The 13,719-nt window shown below is 34.6% G+C and overlaps 1 protein-coding gene across 1 annotated transcript in view; it reads left to right on the top strand.

Annotated features, from left to right (window-relative positions):
- The first annotated feature begins 605 nt into the window (after nt 1–605).
- SLC7A11 (solute carrier family 7 member 11) overlaps nt 606–13,719 on the top strand; it is a 63,490-nt gene continuing 50,376 nt past the window's right edge. The window contains exons 1-3 of the mRNA XM_063107481.1: nt 606–882; nt 5,824–5,950; nt 9,596–9,711. Coding sequence (XP_062963551.1) covers nt 606–882; nt 5,824–5,950; nt 9,596–9,711 — 520 coding nt within the window. The remainder of the gene's footprint in view (nt 883–5,823; nt 5,951–9,595; nt 9,712–13,719) is intronic.

Genomic DNA, 13,719 nt, shown 5'->3' with positions numbered 1-13,719 from the left:
TCGTTTCATTTTCTTTTCGCTTAAAGAGCTTTTTTTCCCCTCACAGGAGTTGCTTTAAATCTCTGGGATGGTCTGTTCCAAATTTACTACTTCTGGATTGGTTAAGATCCCTTTTAAGTATGTGCTTTGTTCTCTGAAAAGCTTAGGTCAGTTGAGCAACACGCTGCTACTGTTAAAAAAAAAAAAGAAAAAAAAAGCTGAGTAATGCTGGAGCCTTCTCATGTGGCTGATGCAAACCTGGAGAATTTGCATCATCACTTAACTGGAGTAAGTTGGTGTGACAGGCAGGAGCTTAAATACAAGCCCACGAGGAAGCTGAGCTGGTTTGTAATGATAGGGCGGCAGGAGCCGAGGCAGCAACAGTGGTGGAAGGGGGAGGTGGAGGACCGAGAGCCCCATGAGCACACAGGTGTTTCTGAGTAGTAATTAGATTGCTGTGCAGGATAAAATACACCTGAATTTTTTACCTGTGAGCACAATAGCGCTGAGAGAGACAAACTGAAAGCAAAGAGGAAAACATCGATCAGTCACACCAAGAAATACCCAAGTTGAAAGTTTTCAGTTTTTTTTTTCCCTGTTTTATTTTTCCCCTGTGTGTCACTACTATGGTCAGAAAGCCTGTTGTGTCCACCATCTCCAAAGGAGGTTACCTGCAGGGAAATGTTAACAGAAGGCTGCCTTCCATGGGCAGCAAAGACCCACCTGGGCAGGAGAAAGTGGTGCTGAAGAAGAAAATTACATTACTGAGGGGAATCTCCATCATCACTGGCACCATTATTGGAGCAGGAATCTTCATCTCTCCTAAGGGCGTGCTCCAGAACACAGGCAGCGTGGGCATGTCTCTGACTATCTGGACGGTCTGTGGGGTCCTGTCACTATTTGGTGAGTGCAACTTTTCTGGGGGGTGTGGCTGTGGGGTCGGGAAGTTTGCTTTCTGGGAAAGCAAAGAGTAATTTTTGAGGACTGAATGAATGTCAAAGGCTACACAAATTTTAAAAATTTGTGTTTAGGTATGTGAACTGCCTAAACACAGTGTCCACTTTTGGCATGATTTTGAATTCCTTCGAATAGCTTTCTGCAGGCTGTACGCTCTTTTCCTGACTAAGTCTATTTTCTGACTTTCCCCTCTGGTGATGACAGCAAAGGCTGACGTTGATGACCTGGTAAAATACACGTGAGCTTTTTGTCCTGGGAAGTTGTGCTTCGTTATGTGTGTTTGGGGCATTCTGGCAGCTGGCATGCTGAATGAAACATCTGGGAAGTGAAACCTGGCATGGGCTATTTAGATACAGAACTGAGTGTGCAGCAGAAGTCTTACTGACTTTTTATTAGCAAGGGAAATGGGTGGCAGTCTTTCCTTCTTAATTTTTTAAACTCATGTTTGTCAGTTTCTAATATTCTTTCAAAAGTCCTTAACATGGAAAGATGTATGATGAAGGGCAGACGTAAGTGAGAATACTGCAGTGTCCTGAGCATATTTCAAACTTTCGATCTTTCATCACATCTCAATGTCTATAAAGTTGTGCAATGTAAGTTTTAAAACTTCAGTTGGGTGTTAGTTTGCTGTGCTTGCCCTGATCTGTTTTCTTCATCTATATTTCACTTGGTCTCCAGGGACACAGATAATTTGACCACCTGTTCACTGAATTACTCTAGAGAGAACTGATAGAAAAGAAGTATGACTATTAATTTTTCTTCAAAATCTGTCTCTTCTATTGATTTGATAATTAATAGGAAAGAAGTAATAAATGCCTCTTCATGAGGTGGGTGACACAAACTGGTGACTCGGCCAAAAAAAAAAAAAAAAAGAGAGAGAAAAAAAATTTATTTATGCTATAAGGTAAATGTCTAAGATATATTTGCTCTTCTCTGGAAAATAGTGTGCTTTGATTCCAAAGGCTACTGCACTTTAACGTTACTACCTTTTTGTCCTAACTCTAGGACCAAGTATTCACTCTTGGTATTACGTGTACCAATCCATTCATTCTTTCTACTCATGCCTTGTGACGTTTTAATCCATTGGTTTGGGCAGTCATCTAGATAACTCAAATTTTCATTTTTAGGAAGAAGGTATTTTAAATAAAACTTGTTAAAACAAAGTCAATATAGAAAGGTCTATAGAGGAATTATTTGAGGGGTTTTAGGAAAATTTTGTAGTTTTATTTATGTAAATAGCTTGTGCTTTATAAAATATTTAATAACAGTGTGTGTCATATTTTTCACAGCACTATTCTCTACCCTTATAAAATACTTAGGAGTAATATGGTTATGAAAAACTCTGATAGAACCCTTAGCCACTATTAATATTAAAATGGTTTGGTATGTGCAATTACAGACAAATAAAAATAACCTAATTGTTAATATTTTTAAAATGACTTTGTGTACTCTGAGCCTTTAATCTTTCTATAGCACTTGGTGTATTCAGAATAAATCAATATCTAATTGGAAAAACCATAACCAGTTTTTTGAACTTTGCATACTTATGTGCATGCAGCTACCACTATGTGATTCAATTTTTGAACACAATAAAAGGTTATTCAGGTGTAATAAAATAGATAACTCTAAATAGTAACTAGTTAAAGTGATTTTTACTTATAATATGAAAATAAATACGTTTATGCATTAATATACCATCGCAAGCAGAAGTTCAAAAAAAAAAAAAAGAAAAAGAAAACAGCTAAGGAGACTAGCTAAGGTTACACTTGAGTTGGTATTCCCTAATTACTAATTCTAGGGAGTGTGCTCTTGTATTAATGTACTTATCTGTATTTGCATTGCATTTGTCACTTAAGTTACAAGGAGCTTTTTGACAGGTGTGTCTCCCTAACAGGAAGTAATACAAAATGTTAGGGAAAAAAATATACTTCTTTTTCTTAAAACTCTAGAACTCTGGGACTAAGAGTAAAGAATCTATATATTTGGTTTAGCATTTTTTGTAAAGTCAGGATCAATACATGGATTTTACATCCTGTTTTGAACTTTTTTTATCTGGGCAAAATGGTTATGGAGCTTGAGACCTTTACATGAAAATCTCATTCCCCCAGAACTCAATTTAAACCTGGGGCAACCATCCTGGAGTTTCAGCAAAGCATACACAGGTCTAGGTATCTGGGTATTGATTCTCTGGCAATAAATTCTGAGATTACTTAAGACTCCTTCCAATAATATTTTATATTAGATGCTTTTCTTGACAGCCTACCAGCATGGTGACTGTTTCTCCACGGAGGGTGAATTGCAACTAGTTACAATTAGTTATAAACAGACAAAATATATCAGTGCTACACAAATATCAGTCTGAACACTAGTTACTTTAGAATTATCCATAGGAATTTTAAAGTAATAGAGATTCTTGGTTCCCCCTTTTGGAGAGTCTGGACTTTTTTGATTGGAGAGTGGGTCTGGCATATGGTTTTAGAGTCTCTTCTTTGCTTGATTGTTTTTGAATTAAAATTCTTCCCAGGTAACTCTGATATAGTGCTAGATTCAGAAATCAAAAAGGCGGTACTAAGATTTTATTGAATATCCAAATTATATTCATGTTGAACAGTTCTATCTGAAGCATTACTGATTAGCAATCACTTTCCACAATTTTAGTCTCTGAAGTAGCTTGGGCAAAAATTGTGTGTTACATTTGAACACACAGCAGAACAGATAGAACTTTTTACATAATATCAAGATATATTTTCATTTTCTCAATAACTAATTGCTCAAATTAATATTCAGCTATATTTCATTCAGTGCTTGCCATGTGTCAGGCCCAGTACTGTCCTTGGTACCATTATATCATTATACACGCAACTCTCTCTCTCTCTCTCTCTTTTTATTTTTCTGTTAATACATATGAAAATTTTAATGAAATGATCAAGTTTTGGGAAGCCCCAAGAAAAAATTAAAACTTGAGTAACCAATAAACAGGAATACATGAAAAAATTATCAAGGTAGTGTATAAAAATGGCTCCTGATCTCTACAGTTTTAAGGGTGTCAGCTCTAAAATTTCCAAGAAATGAATAACCAGCCTCCATAAACTGGTTTACAGTGTAAAGAGTACGTAATGCTATTCATATAATACTACTATAAAGCAAGTGCATCCCTGATATTAAAACCTACCAAGATAGTGTGCTTGTGCCTGTGTGCACACACACGCACAAATTTAGATCAGTCTTATGAAAATTTATGTAAAAATCATAAATAAAATACTGGAAAGTCAAATGTGTCTGTGGGGTTAAAAGTAATGTGCACTGACTGAAACTATCCCAGAAATAAAAGGAAGTTTAATAACAGAAAGGGAAAAGTGTTTAATAAAATCTAATATCTATTTCTCATAAAATGGAAGTCCCACTTAACTATAAATAGAGGATAATTTCTTACTGTAAGAAAAGAAATCTATTTCAAGCCAACAACTCCCAGAAGCTTAATGTGAAACACAAGAGTCATTCTCATTAAAGTGATGAAAAGACAAGGAGACCCTATGATCACCACTATCAGTTGAGATTGTTCTAGGACTGCTAACCCCGCTGTAGGGTAGACATGATATATCACATTTAGAAGAACCCAGCAAAAACATCTTTACATAACATAATCGGTGAAGATGATTAGAATTAGTAAGAATTTAATAAGGGAACCAGATATAAAGTTAACACACAAATCTGTAGCTTTCCTACATACCACCAATCACTAGTTATTAAATAAATGTAAAATGATCCCATTCACAAAAGCAGCTACAATAGGAACTACGTAGAAATAAACTTAAAACATCTACGTGAAGAGAAAATGGCGCACTTTGCTGAGTGATGTAAAATAAGGCTTGAGAAATGTATGATATTCTTTTTTTAAAAAATTTTATTTTATTTTGTCAATATACAATGTGGTTGATTATTGTGGCCCATTACCAAAACCTCCCTCCCTCCGCCCTCTTCCCTCTCCCTCGCAACAATCTCCTTTCTGTTTGCTTGTTGTATCAACTTCAAGGAATTGTAATTGTTGTGTCTTTTTCTCTCCTGCCCCCCAGGTTATTTGTGTATTTATTTATTTATTTTTAGCTCCCACAAATAAGTGAGAACACGCAACTCTTATGACATAAAAACTGAACTCTCCACTTTACAGTGGATGAAACTAGATTTTGGAAGGTTATATGACTTGCCCAATTCTATGTAACTTTATTGCTATATATTAAAAATATTGGTTTATAGTAGCATCTCTTTTTAAAAAGTATGCTCTTTCAACTACCCACTGTGTACACTTCAACATCCATGATAATCTTTTCTATAAACAGAATATCTGAGTCAGAATTTATTTGTTGGCAAACTATATCATACAAACTAAATGAAGTCTTGCAAGGCATAGAGTTCATACTTAAGAGCAGATATGTCTTGTTTATTTTGATTTGCCACAGAAACATCATGTATTAAAAGGGCTCTCAGTATAATGAGGTCAATTTGGGATAATTCCTTGTCTTGGTGTGAGGTTGTGTTCTTCTAAAATAGGTCAGTATTATTGGCATCTATATTCTCTTTTTCCCCTGTTCCCAGGTTTTCAACTCAACACTCTGAAACATATATTGTTTTAGGAATTCGTCTTTATCATTTCAAGTAAAATTACGTTGTTCAAATAGAATGAACTAGATCTCAAATGTGAGGAAGTTAGAAGAGGAACTTGGTGGGGCTTAGCAATTAGATGATAGTTATTTACCGTGAAATAAGGATGCTATTCAGACCAGAAGAGGTAGTTACATGTCATGCAATACATTGTTGTATCAAGTCTACCACTCAGTGTGTAGAATATATTAAATAAATGTGTACCTTTTTGTTATAAATATTTCACAGGAGCCTTGTCCTATGCTGAACTGGGAACAAGTATAAAGAAATCTGGTGGTCATTATACATATATTCTGGAAGCCTTTGGCCCATTACCAGCTTTTGTACGAGTCTGGGTGGAACTGCTCATAATACGGTAAGGGTATAGATAGAAAACAAGGAAAAATAAACCTATTCATTACATAATTCTTCTGAATCACCTTGACTGTTCTTTAACTGCCTAGAAATATGCATGTCATTGTGACTGTGTTGTGAACATGTCTGCCTCAGGATATAAAATCTGTGATAAAATACCTTTCTGGATTAACATTTTTTATGGAGTTTGTCACTGGCAGTGGTTCACCAACAATGCCAAACTTCTAATGTAGCTGCCTTTCTTTAATCTTTGGTTATTTCCTTTGACATTTCTAGAAAAGATGCTTACTGGAAAAGATATGAAACATCAAACTCCATCTTGACAAATTATACCTCTTGACTGACCAGATAAAATTAAATATTATCCTAGGAATTGGCGTTTTCTCGTATAATAGATTATATCATTAAGTACTTTGCTGAGTCTTTATGACTAAGAACTTCTGTGCCTAACAACTTAGTGTGTCACCAGGTCTTCGAGTTCACAAAAAATCAAGTTTACATGACATAAGTGACTCACTTCCTTGTATTAAACAAATCAGGAACTACAGTTGCGAAAATCTTTTGATTTTATTGTTATAAAAATGTGTTTCCCTGCTTGATTGTCTTGGTTTAAAATTAAACCAAATAGTGCCCAGTCACTCTGAATAGCAAATTTCTTTCCACTTTGTGGGAAACTTATGATGTCTTATTAGCAGTTCAAAGTCTCACAATTCCTTAAGGCCAACTGCTTCCATAACGTGTGACTTGCACTTTCTGGATAGAGAGTTTAATAGAAATAACTGGGGAAACTTGCTCTTACTGTCAATTTATCAGACGTACATAGCTGAGAGTTCACATGAGCTTTTATTCTGTCATTTGCAGTTAAGCGGCAAATACAGAACTAATAAATATCACTTAACACTAATCATGATTTTTATGGTGTTAGGAGTCTCTTTTTTTAACAAAGAGCTTCAAAGTATTATATACTTAAGTGTCAAGTCTGTTCTCATTTTAAACAATTCTGCATTATTTCAAACTTGTTATAGTGAAATAATGATAAGGAAGTATTTCATTCCTTTTCTAAAATCCTCCTACCTGGGATATACCTTCTGCTCCTTTTTGATTATCTGAATCTTATATACTTGTCAGAGATCAACTTAAATCCCATCTTTCCCACAGTTAACTTCCTGTTTATTCTAGTTCGTAGAATTTCTTTCATTGCATAATTCTGAAAAATGCAGTCTCCACTTCTCATTTGACATTGAACATGATACCTTATATTGCTACTTTATATTTTAGGTGTCTGAGTTCTGTTTCCCTGTTAAAACTGCAAACATTTGAAGCACATAAGACCAGGTCTTACACTTTTGTAACCCTTATACTACTTACGTCAGTGCCCTGAGTGTTGTAGACATTAAATTATTTTTGAATAAAAGGGTGAATATTTAAGGATACAATATCTTGAAAACAACATTCTCAGCTTTCACATGAGTGCACTACTTTAGAGTGCCGGCTGTCAGGCTGGTGAGCTTTGGAGCCTGATGTAGTTGGATGTGAATCTGTCTTCAGCCACGTATCAGTTGTGTAACTTTGGCTCATTGCTCGGCATTATGATAAGCATGATCATTTCATTTGCAGTAGCACAGATATAGTGTTCATTCATTCATTTATTCCACAAACTGTTACTGAATAGTAGATGGCAAGACAAAGAGATCTAAAGTGAAATGAGCCACAGTTCCTGCTCCCAAGTAGCTGAGAATCAAATGTTGCTTTAATTTTCAGAGAATTGCTTCAGGGTATTGGTGGTGTTTGTGTATGTATATGTGTGTTGACCAAGGAAGTTACCCATATATATTCTAGAAGTTTTTTAATGTGTTCACATATCTCTTCAACAGAATGGACTCATGTTACTAATTTTTTAAATAGACTTAGTAACAAATGACTTGAGGAGGAACAAGATACCTAAGTACTTTAACATTTCTCTTCATTACCAATACCCATGGTGCCTAAATATTTCTATTTATAGCTATATTTTCACATTAAGTCAACATTATCAGAAATAATTTGTAAAACACATATTTCAAGGAAAGAAATATCACCCATCACTACACAGCAGGGTTACTGAATTGAATTCACTCAGTCACTATATGTTCAATGTGTGTTGGGTCAATATATGATAGATACCATACCAAACACTGGAGATAAAAATCATGATTAAGATGGACACAATCTTATACTCATGGAGTTCAGAGTTGTGTGGGGGGAATTAGTTATCAATCAAGAAATCACATAAGTGAATATAAAATTGCTACTGTGATAAGCACTGTGGAAGGAAAACCATGGGGCTCATTCAATAAGAGTGCATTCTGGGAGATCTGATTCAGCCAGAGGGTCAGAGGAGCTTCCCTGGGCAAAGAAAGAGTGAACCAAGATCTGAAGTACAGAAGTAGTCAACAAGTTGAAGAGGCTTCAGGCAGAGGAGATTTGGATCCTTCTGGTGGGGGAATGGCAGCTAAAGATGGAGAACTTAGACCAGATGGAGCTTTGAATGCTGCATGAAGGATTTTTACATATCCTGAGCATGTTTTGAAAGCACTAAAATGACATGATCAGATTTTAATTTGCATATGAATTTTTATAAATAATGGAGAACAGGAAAAATATTTAAAATTTCTTATTTGGGGGAAAGAGGAGAGTGTCTCTAGGAGGAGAAGAAAATCAAGAAATTTATGGTGCTGTCCAGTATCAGCAGGCCAAGGTTGGGAACACATATTTGTTTTTCTGATAATCTAGGGATCAGGAATGGGGGTTGGGTACCCACGAGAAGGAAGAAAAGCTAAAAGGGAAGTTGACATGAGAAATTAGATAATTCCATGGATTAGCTTGTGTATAGAAAGAATATTCACTCATATGTACATATACTTAAAATAAGGTATGCATAATTTTCTCATAGAAATATTTGAAGAATTAGAGTAGAATGATTTATTACCTGTGTTGCTATATACCTGAACTTACTTCATTTTCTTGTGTCATGTATTTTTTTTTAATTGTGTAAAATTACAAGAGTACTTTTATTCTTCAGTTTTTGCTTTGCATGTAAATATTTCTATGGAATTGAGAACAATCACTTGGTTTTGAGGTTTTTCCTATACAGGAAAGATAAGAATAAAACAATGTGAAGTATTTAGACATGCATTTGCAAAGAATGGTTATTAATACTAATTTTTTAGATTGACTTTTGTGTTCATTCTCTTGACCATGCCCCAACCCATTAGATATGCACCATTAACGAATTCATACTGTGGCTTGAGCTTGATTATTGACTCATAGGGAAAGGAGACTGCTCTGTCAGGATCTCATGTAATAAACCAGGCTTTTCAGGAAAAAATAGTCAAATACTGGAGAGCAGGGGCAAAGCTGATAGTACCCAGCCTTACTTACAAAAATATGTGAAGTTTAAAAACTAGACATCAGTGTTACGGGCAATATTTCATTTGGAATATCTATGGCAACGTAATCAAATAGGAAGTACTGAAAATGATAGACTTTAGTATTTAACAGGTTCCATATGCTAAATAGCAATACCTCCAGGTAGAAAAAGTTTAGTGAAAAATGCTACTTATTTTTTTCCTGTGATTAACCTAAATACATATATATATTTTTTCAGCCCTGCAGCAACTGCTGTGATATCCCTGGCATTTGGACGCTACATTCTGGAGCCATTTTTTATTCAATGTGAAATTCCTGAACTTGCCATCAAGCTCATTACAGCTGTGGGCATAAGTGAGTATTATGGATACAAATATGAAAAAGAAAAAAAAACCCCACAAAAGTGACTGGAGACAAAGTTCCTTTAGACTTTTTGCATGGTGGGACTGCTCCCAACATTGTGGATTTTTTTTTGCTTACAGTTCCAATTTTGTGTTGGAAAATGAAGAAAAGAATATGGGATTGAAATGGTCTTTGATACATTTTATGCCAGTTTTGCATTGGATCAATAGATACAAGGCTGGTCTTTTAAAACAGCCAAACAAAAACCACCTTGTTAGTAAAATATTAAGTGGATTGTACATAAAAAGAGATTTTAAAGGAGAAAACTTAATTATTATATGAATTTTTTGAGTTGGAAATTATCTCACCTCCATGATCTGGTGACATGTTGAATTATAACTAATGTATTATTGTGGAGTTATGTATGTGTTGAGTGTGCATGTTGTATTCATGTTTTATAGTGTTAGCAGCTGTAATTCTCAGTGCTATGGTTTTAGGTGCCCTTTGAAGGTTGTGATAATAGTTTTTTTTCAATATTTGATTACTAGTAGCATTTCTCAATTAGGAGATTTCTTTATGGTCTCTAAATTAGAAAATTGTTCATTTTTATCAATGGACATAAGTATTCAAAATTGAAAAAAAAGGAGAAATAAAAAAGAGGAACGTGCTCACAATTAGATAACTAATATGATGCCAAATATGATTCTAACTTCCTATAAGATTTCAGATACCAAATCATTGAATATTATGGGGAAGAATAACAATTCTAGATGCTGATTAAATTGCTGTTTCAAGAATCAAGATGATCATATTTGATTAAATTTTAACCACTCAGAAATAGAAAGCTACACAGGAATAACTGACTCGCATACTCATTAAAGAATTTTTAGTTATATATGTCTAAGGTGTTTCAATAGTGAAGAGATTAATGCACATTTGACAATAGGTAGGTGAATGGTTAGTTGCAGGAGAGTACTAGAAATTACAGATAAAATATCTCTACTGCTAGGTACATATATTTCTGAACTTAAATAGGTTCATCCTATATTTCCTACTTTATCCACTAAACATATATGCACAATTCTTCTTCTGTGATATCCCTGAAAAGACAAAAAAAATATTCAAAGAAGGCCCTTCTGAGTTTTGGAGAGGTAATAGTATACTCGATTCATCTTGTCCTTATACACACTACAGATATGAGACTTGGGGGCAAATCACTTAACCTATCTGCATCTCAGTATTATTATCTGTAAATCATGCTAGTGTTATAGGGTGTTGTGAGGATTAAATTATATTAAATGAGACAATATATGTAAGATAATTTGGTTAATGCCTGCAGTTTAAGAACACAATACAAATGGTAGCTATTTATACTTTATGGGAAAACATTGTCTGAATATGCATGAGACTAGGGACCTGCTCACTATTGTATTTCCAGCCCCTCACACAGTTCCTAGTATGTTGTTTGTGATCAATAAATATTTGTTGACTGACTGAAGTTATGAGAAGAGGTCTAAGAATTCCTTAAATCCATCATATTCTTGTTCCTTGATGACCGAGGCAGAATCATATCACAATTACTATATTAAAAAAAGAGAAAGGGAGGAGTAGCATTTTTGAGAGCTCTGTAAATTAACAAGTTATTAGTTAAAAGCTATAGCCAGAAGACTTTAAGTAGATTCTATGTAAACATTGACAAATCCACATGTTTTGCACACTAATTAGATGGATAATGATAACATTTTTTATTTTTGTAAATTTAGATGACTCTTTTCTTATTTATCCCAATTCTAAAACTTTTGAAAGGAAAACTTTGCATTTTAGAGAATTAAATGAATATTGTTCAAGCTAAAACTTTAAAGCAATTATGGGAAAGGATAACTTAAGTATGTTGGGGTTTACAAAATATCTGATTGGTGATGAAATGGTTAACAAAGAACCAGCGTAAGTCTTGGGTGAACCTAGACATTTCCTTTTATGTTTACTACTAGTTATAAATTTTGATGTTCTGTTTGCAAACTTGAGACTACAAGGAGGAAATATATTCTCATAATCAGAAGCACTAAAAGAGAAAACTGGATATTCTTATGACTCAGTAGTAGGTAATGTAAATCAGTGGCCTAATTAGGAAAGTCAAACTGTCTTAAAGAGAATTTAGCTTTAATGGAGCCACAGGGGTGGAGATGGAGATAGAGAAAGAGAAATCTACCTGGGGGCAAATCTCTCACATCCTGCATTCTTCAAAATGAGTGTAGGTAATTTTCTGCCTGTTAGGGGCAGAAGGTTACTGAGATGTAGAAAATAGAGTTTAATTGCATGAATTACTTCCCTCTGTTTCTTGGGGAAGGAAACAGTTTGTGGTAGTTTGATATCTCTAGTTAAGCATATAGAAAAAGAGCGTAACTGAAGAGTCTTGTTCTGTCTCAGAAAAAGAGACTTTCAAATTTTGTGAAATATTAACCAATCATTTGAGAAATGATAATGGAATGAGGGTGGAGAGATAACTAAATCCTAATTTATTCCCATTTTAAAAGGTACTCTACTTCATTTCTGTCAAATTAATAAAGATGAAAAGCTTTCATTTATCCAGAATCCTGTCCATTCTGGTAAACATATCAGGCACGTGCTTAACTGGAAGTTTAACTGGAAAAATCTTCCATATTCACGTTTGGCTGCTCTCCTGTAGCCCAGTACTGAAATTTCTCTTCACTTTCTATGGAAATCTATGAATTTTCACTGCTCTGGTAGCTTCAATAAGCGTTGAAGCATATCTAGTCTGTTTAAAATATCTAGTCTGTTGTTCTGAGCTTCTGAAACTAGACCCTATATAAGTATACACTTGAATGGCAGAATATTATAATAAAAATACTTTCCTTAAAATGTGAGATCTAGTCCCAGATCCATCCCTAACAGCTTCAATTGTTAGGTCTCAATTTCCTTGCTAGTTTATTTTATAGAGATGAATTAAGAGCCCTGTCCTTCTCAGACCCTGTGGGAGTAATTGGGAGGAACAAACACAATAACATTTGTGACTACGCTGTGAAAAAAAAATAGCCAGTTCTACAAAGGTATTACTATATTTGTATTACAATGTGTTACTATATTTTCTTTTTAAAAACTGTACTTTCATAGCATCATTAAATTATGTGAAAGAAAATCTAGGACTAGTTCTGTGTTAGCATTTCAAATACAGCACATGGACTATCTCTGTTTAAATCTTCTGAAGTCTGGTTATATCTACTCTTTTTCTATCATAACTAAATTACCAAGATAACCAATTCTTTGGTAGATATGTATAGCATTAAAATATCCAAGTACTGCGGAACAAAAACCACATACTTTAGGAGGATGACAAAAAAATGCGGAATCAAAGTGTCCCAAAATCCCAGCTAAAATGGACATGAACCTCTACAGAGAGGAAGAACCATATTGCACTTGAAAGAACTAGGTATGCCAGTGAGATTATGCAGTCTTTTCAGATATTTCCTCATCGTTACCTATGAGCTAATGATAGAAGTGTGGGATTGAGAGTCAGGCTACCTGGGTTCCAATCATATCTTCACACTTACTACCTATATGAATATAGAAAAATGAAAAATATCTCTAGTCTCAGCTGTTCGTCTGAAAAATAATGCCAATAATAGCAACCATGTCACAGAGATATGAGGATCAAATAACATTATCCATGTAAAGTCTTTGCATAATGTCTGTCATAAAATAATAGTTTACATTTATTTAATGCTTACCATTTTTATTCTCAATAGTGAGATCCTAAATGTATACACTCTCTTTGCTTTTTAAAGGTTTTTATTCTTACTCATCCCCTCTGACATTAATGCATGTAGGAAATAAATGCCAACAAAGAGATAAAGAGAACCCAGAACCCAGGCAGCTATTACAGCAGTGGATAACCCATTTTATCTCACCATGTTGCATACCTACACAGCATCCATATATTTTATCAGTTTAGCATGAAGCAGTCAGAAGTCAGAAGGCAGGAAGAACCTGAACCTGGGAGAA

This window comes from Cynocephalus volans, chromosome 9, assembly GCF_027409185.1.
Source record: "Cynocephalus volans isolate mCynVol1 chromosome 9, mCynVol1.pri, whole genome shotgun sequence".
NCBI lineage: Eukaryota > Metazoa > Chordata > Mammalia > Dermoptera > Cynocephalidae > Cynocephalus > Cynocephalus volans.
This window is presented reverse-complemented; position numbering and strand designations above follow the sequence as displayed.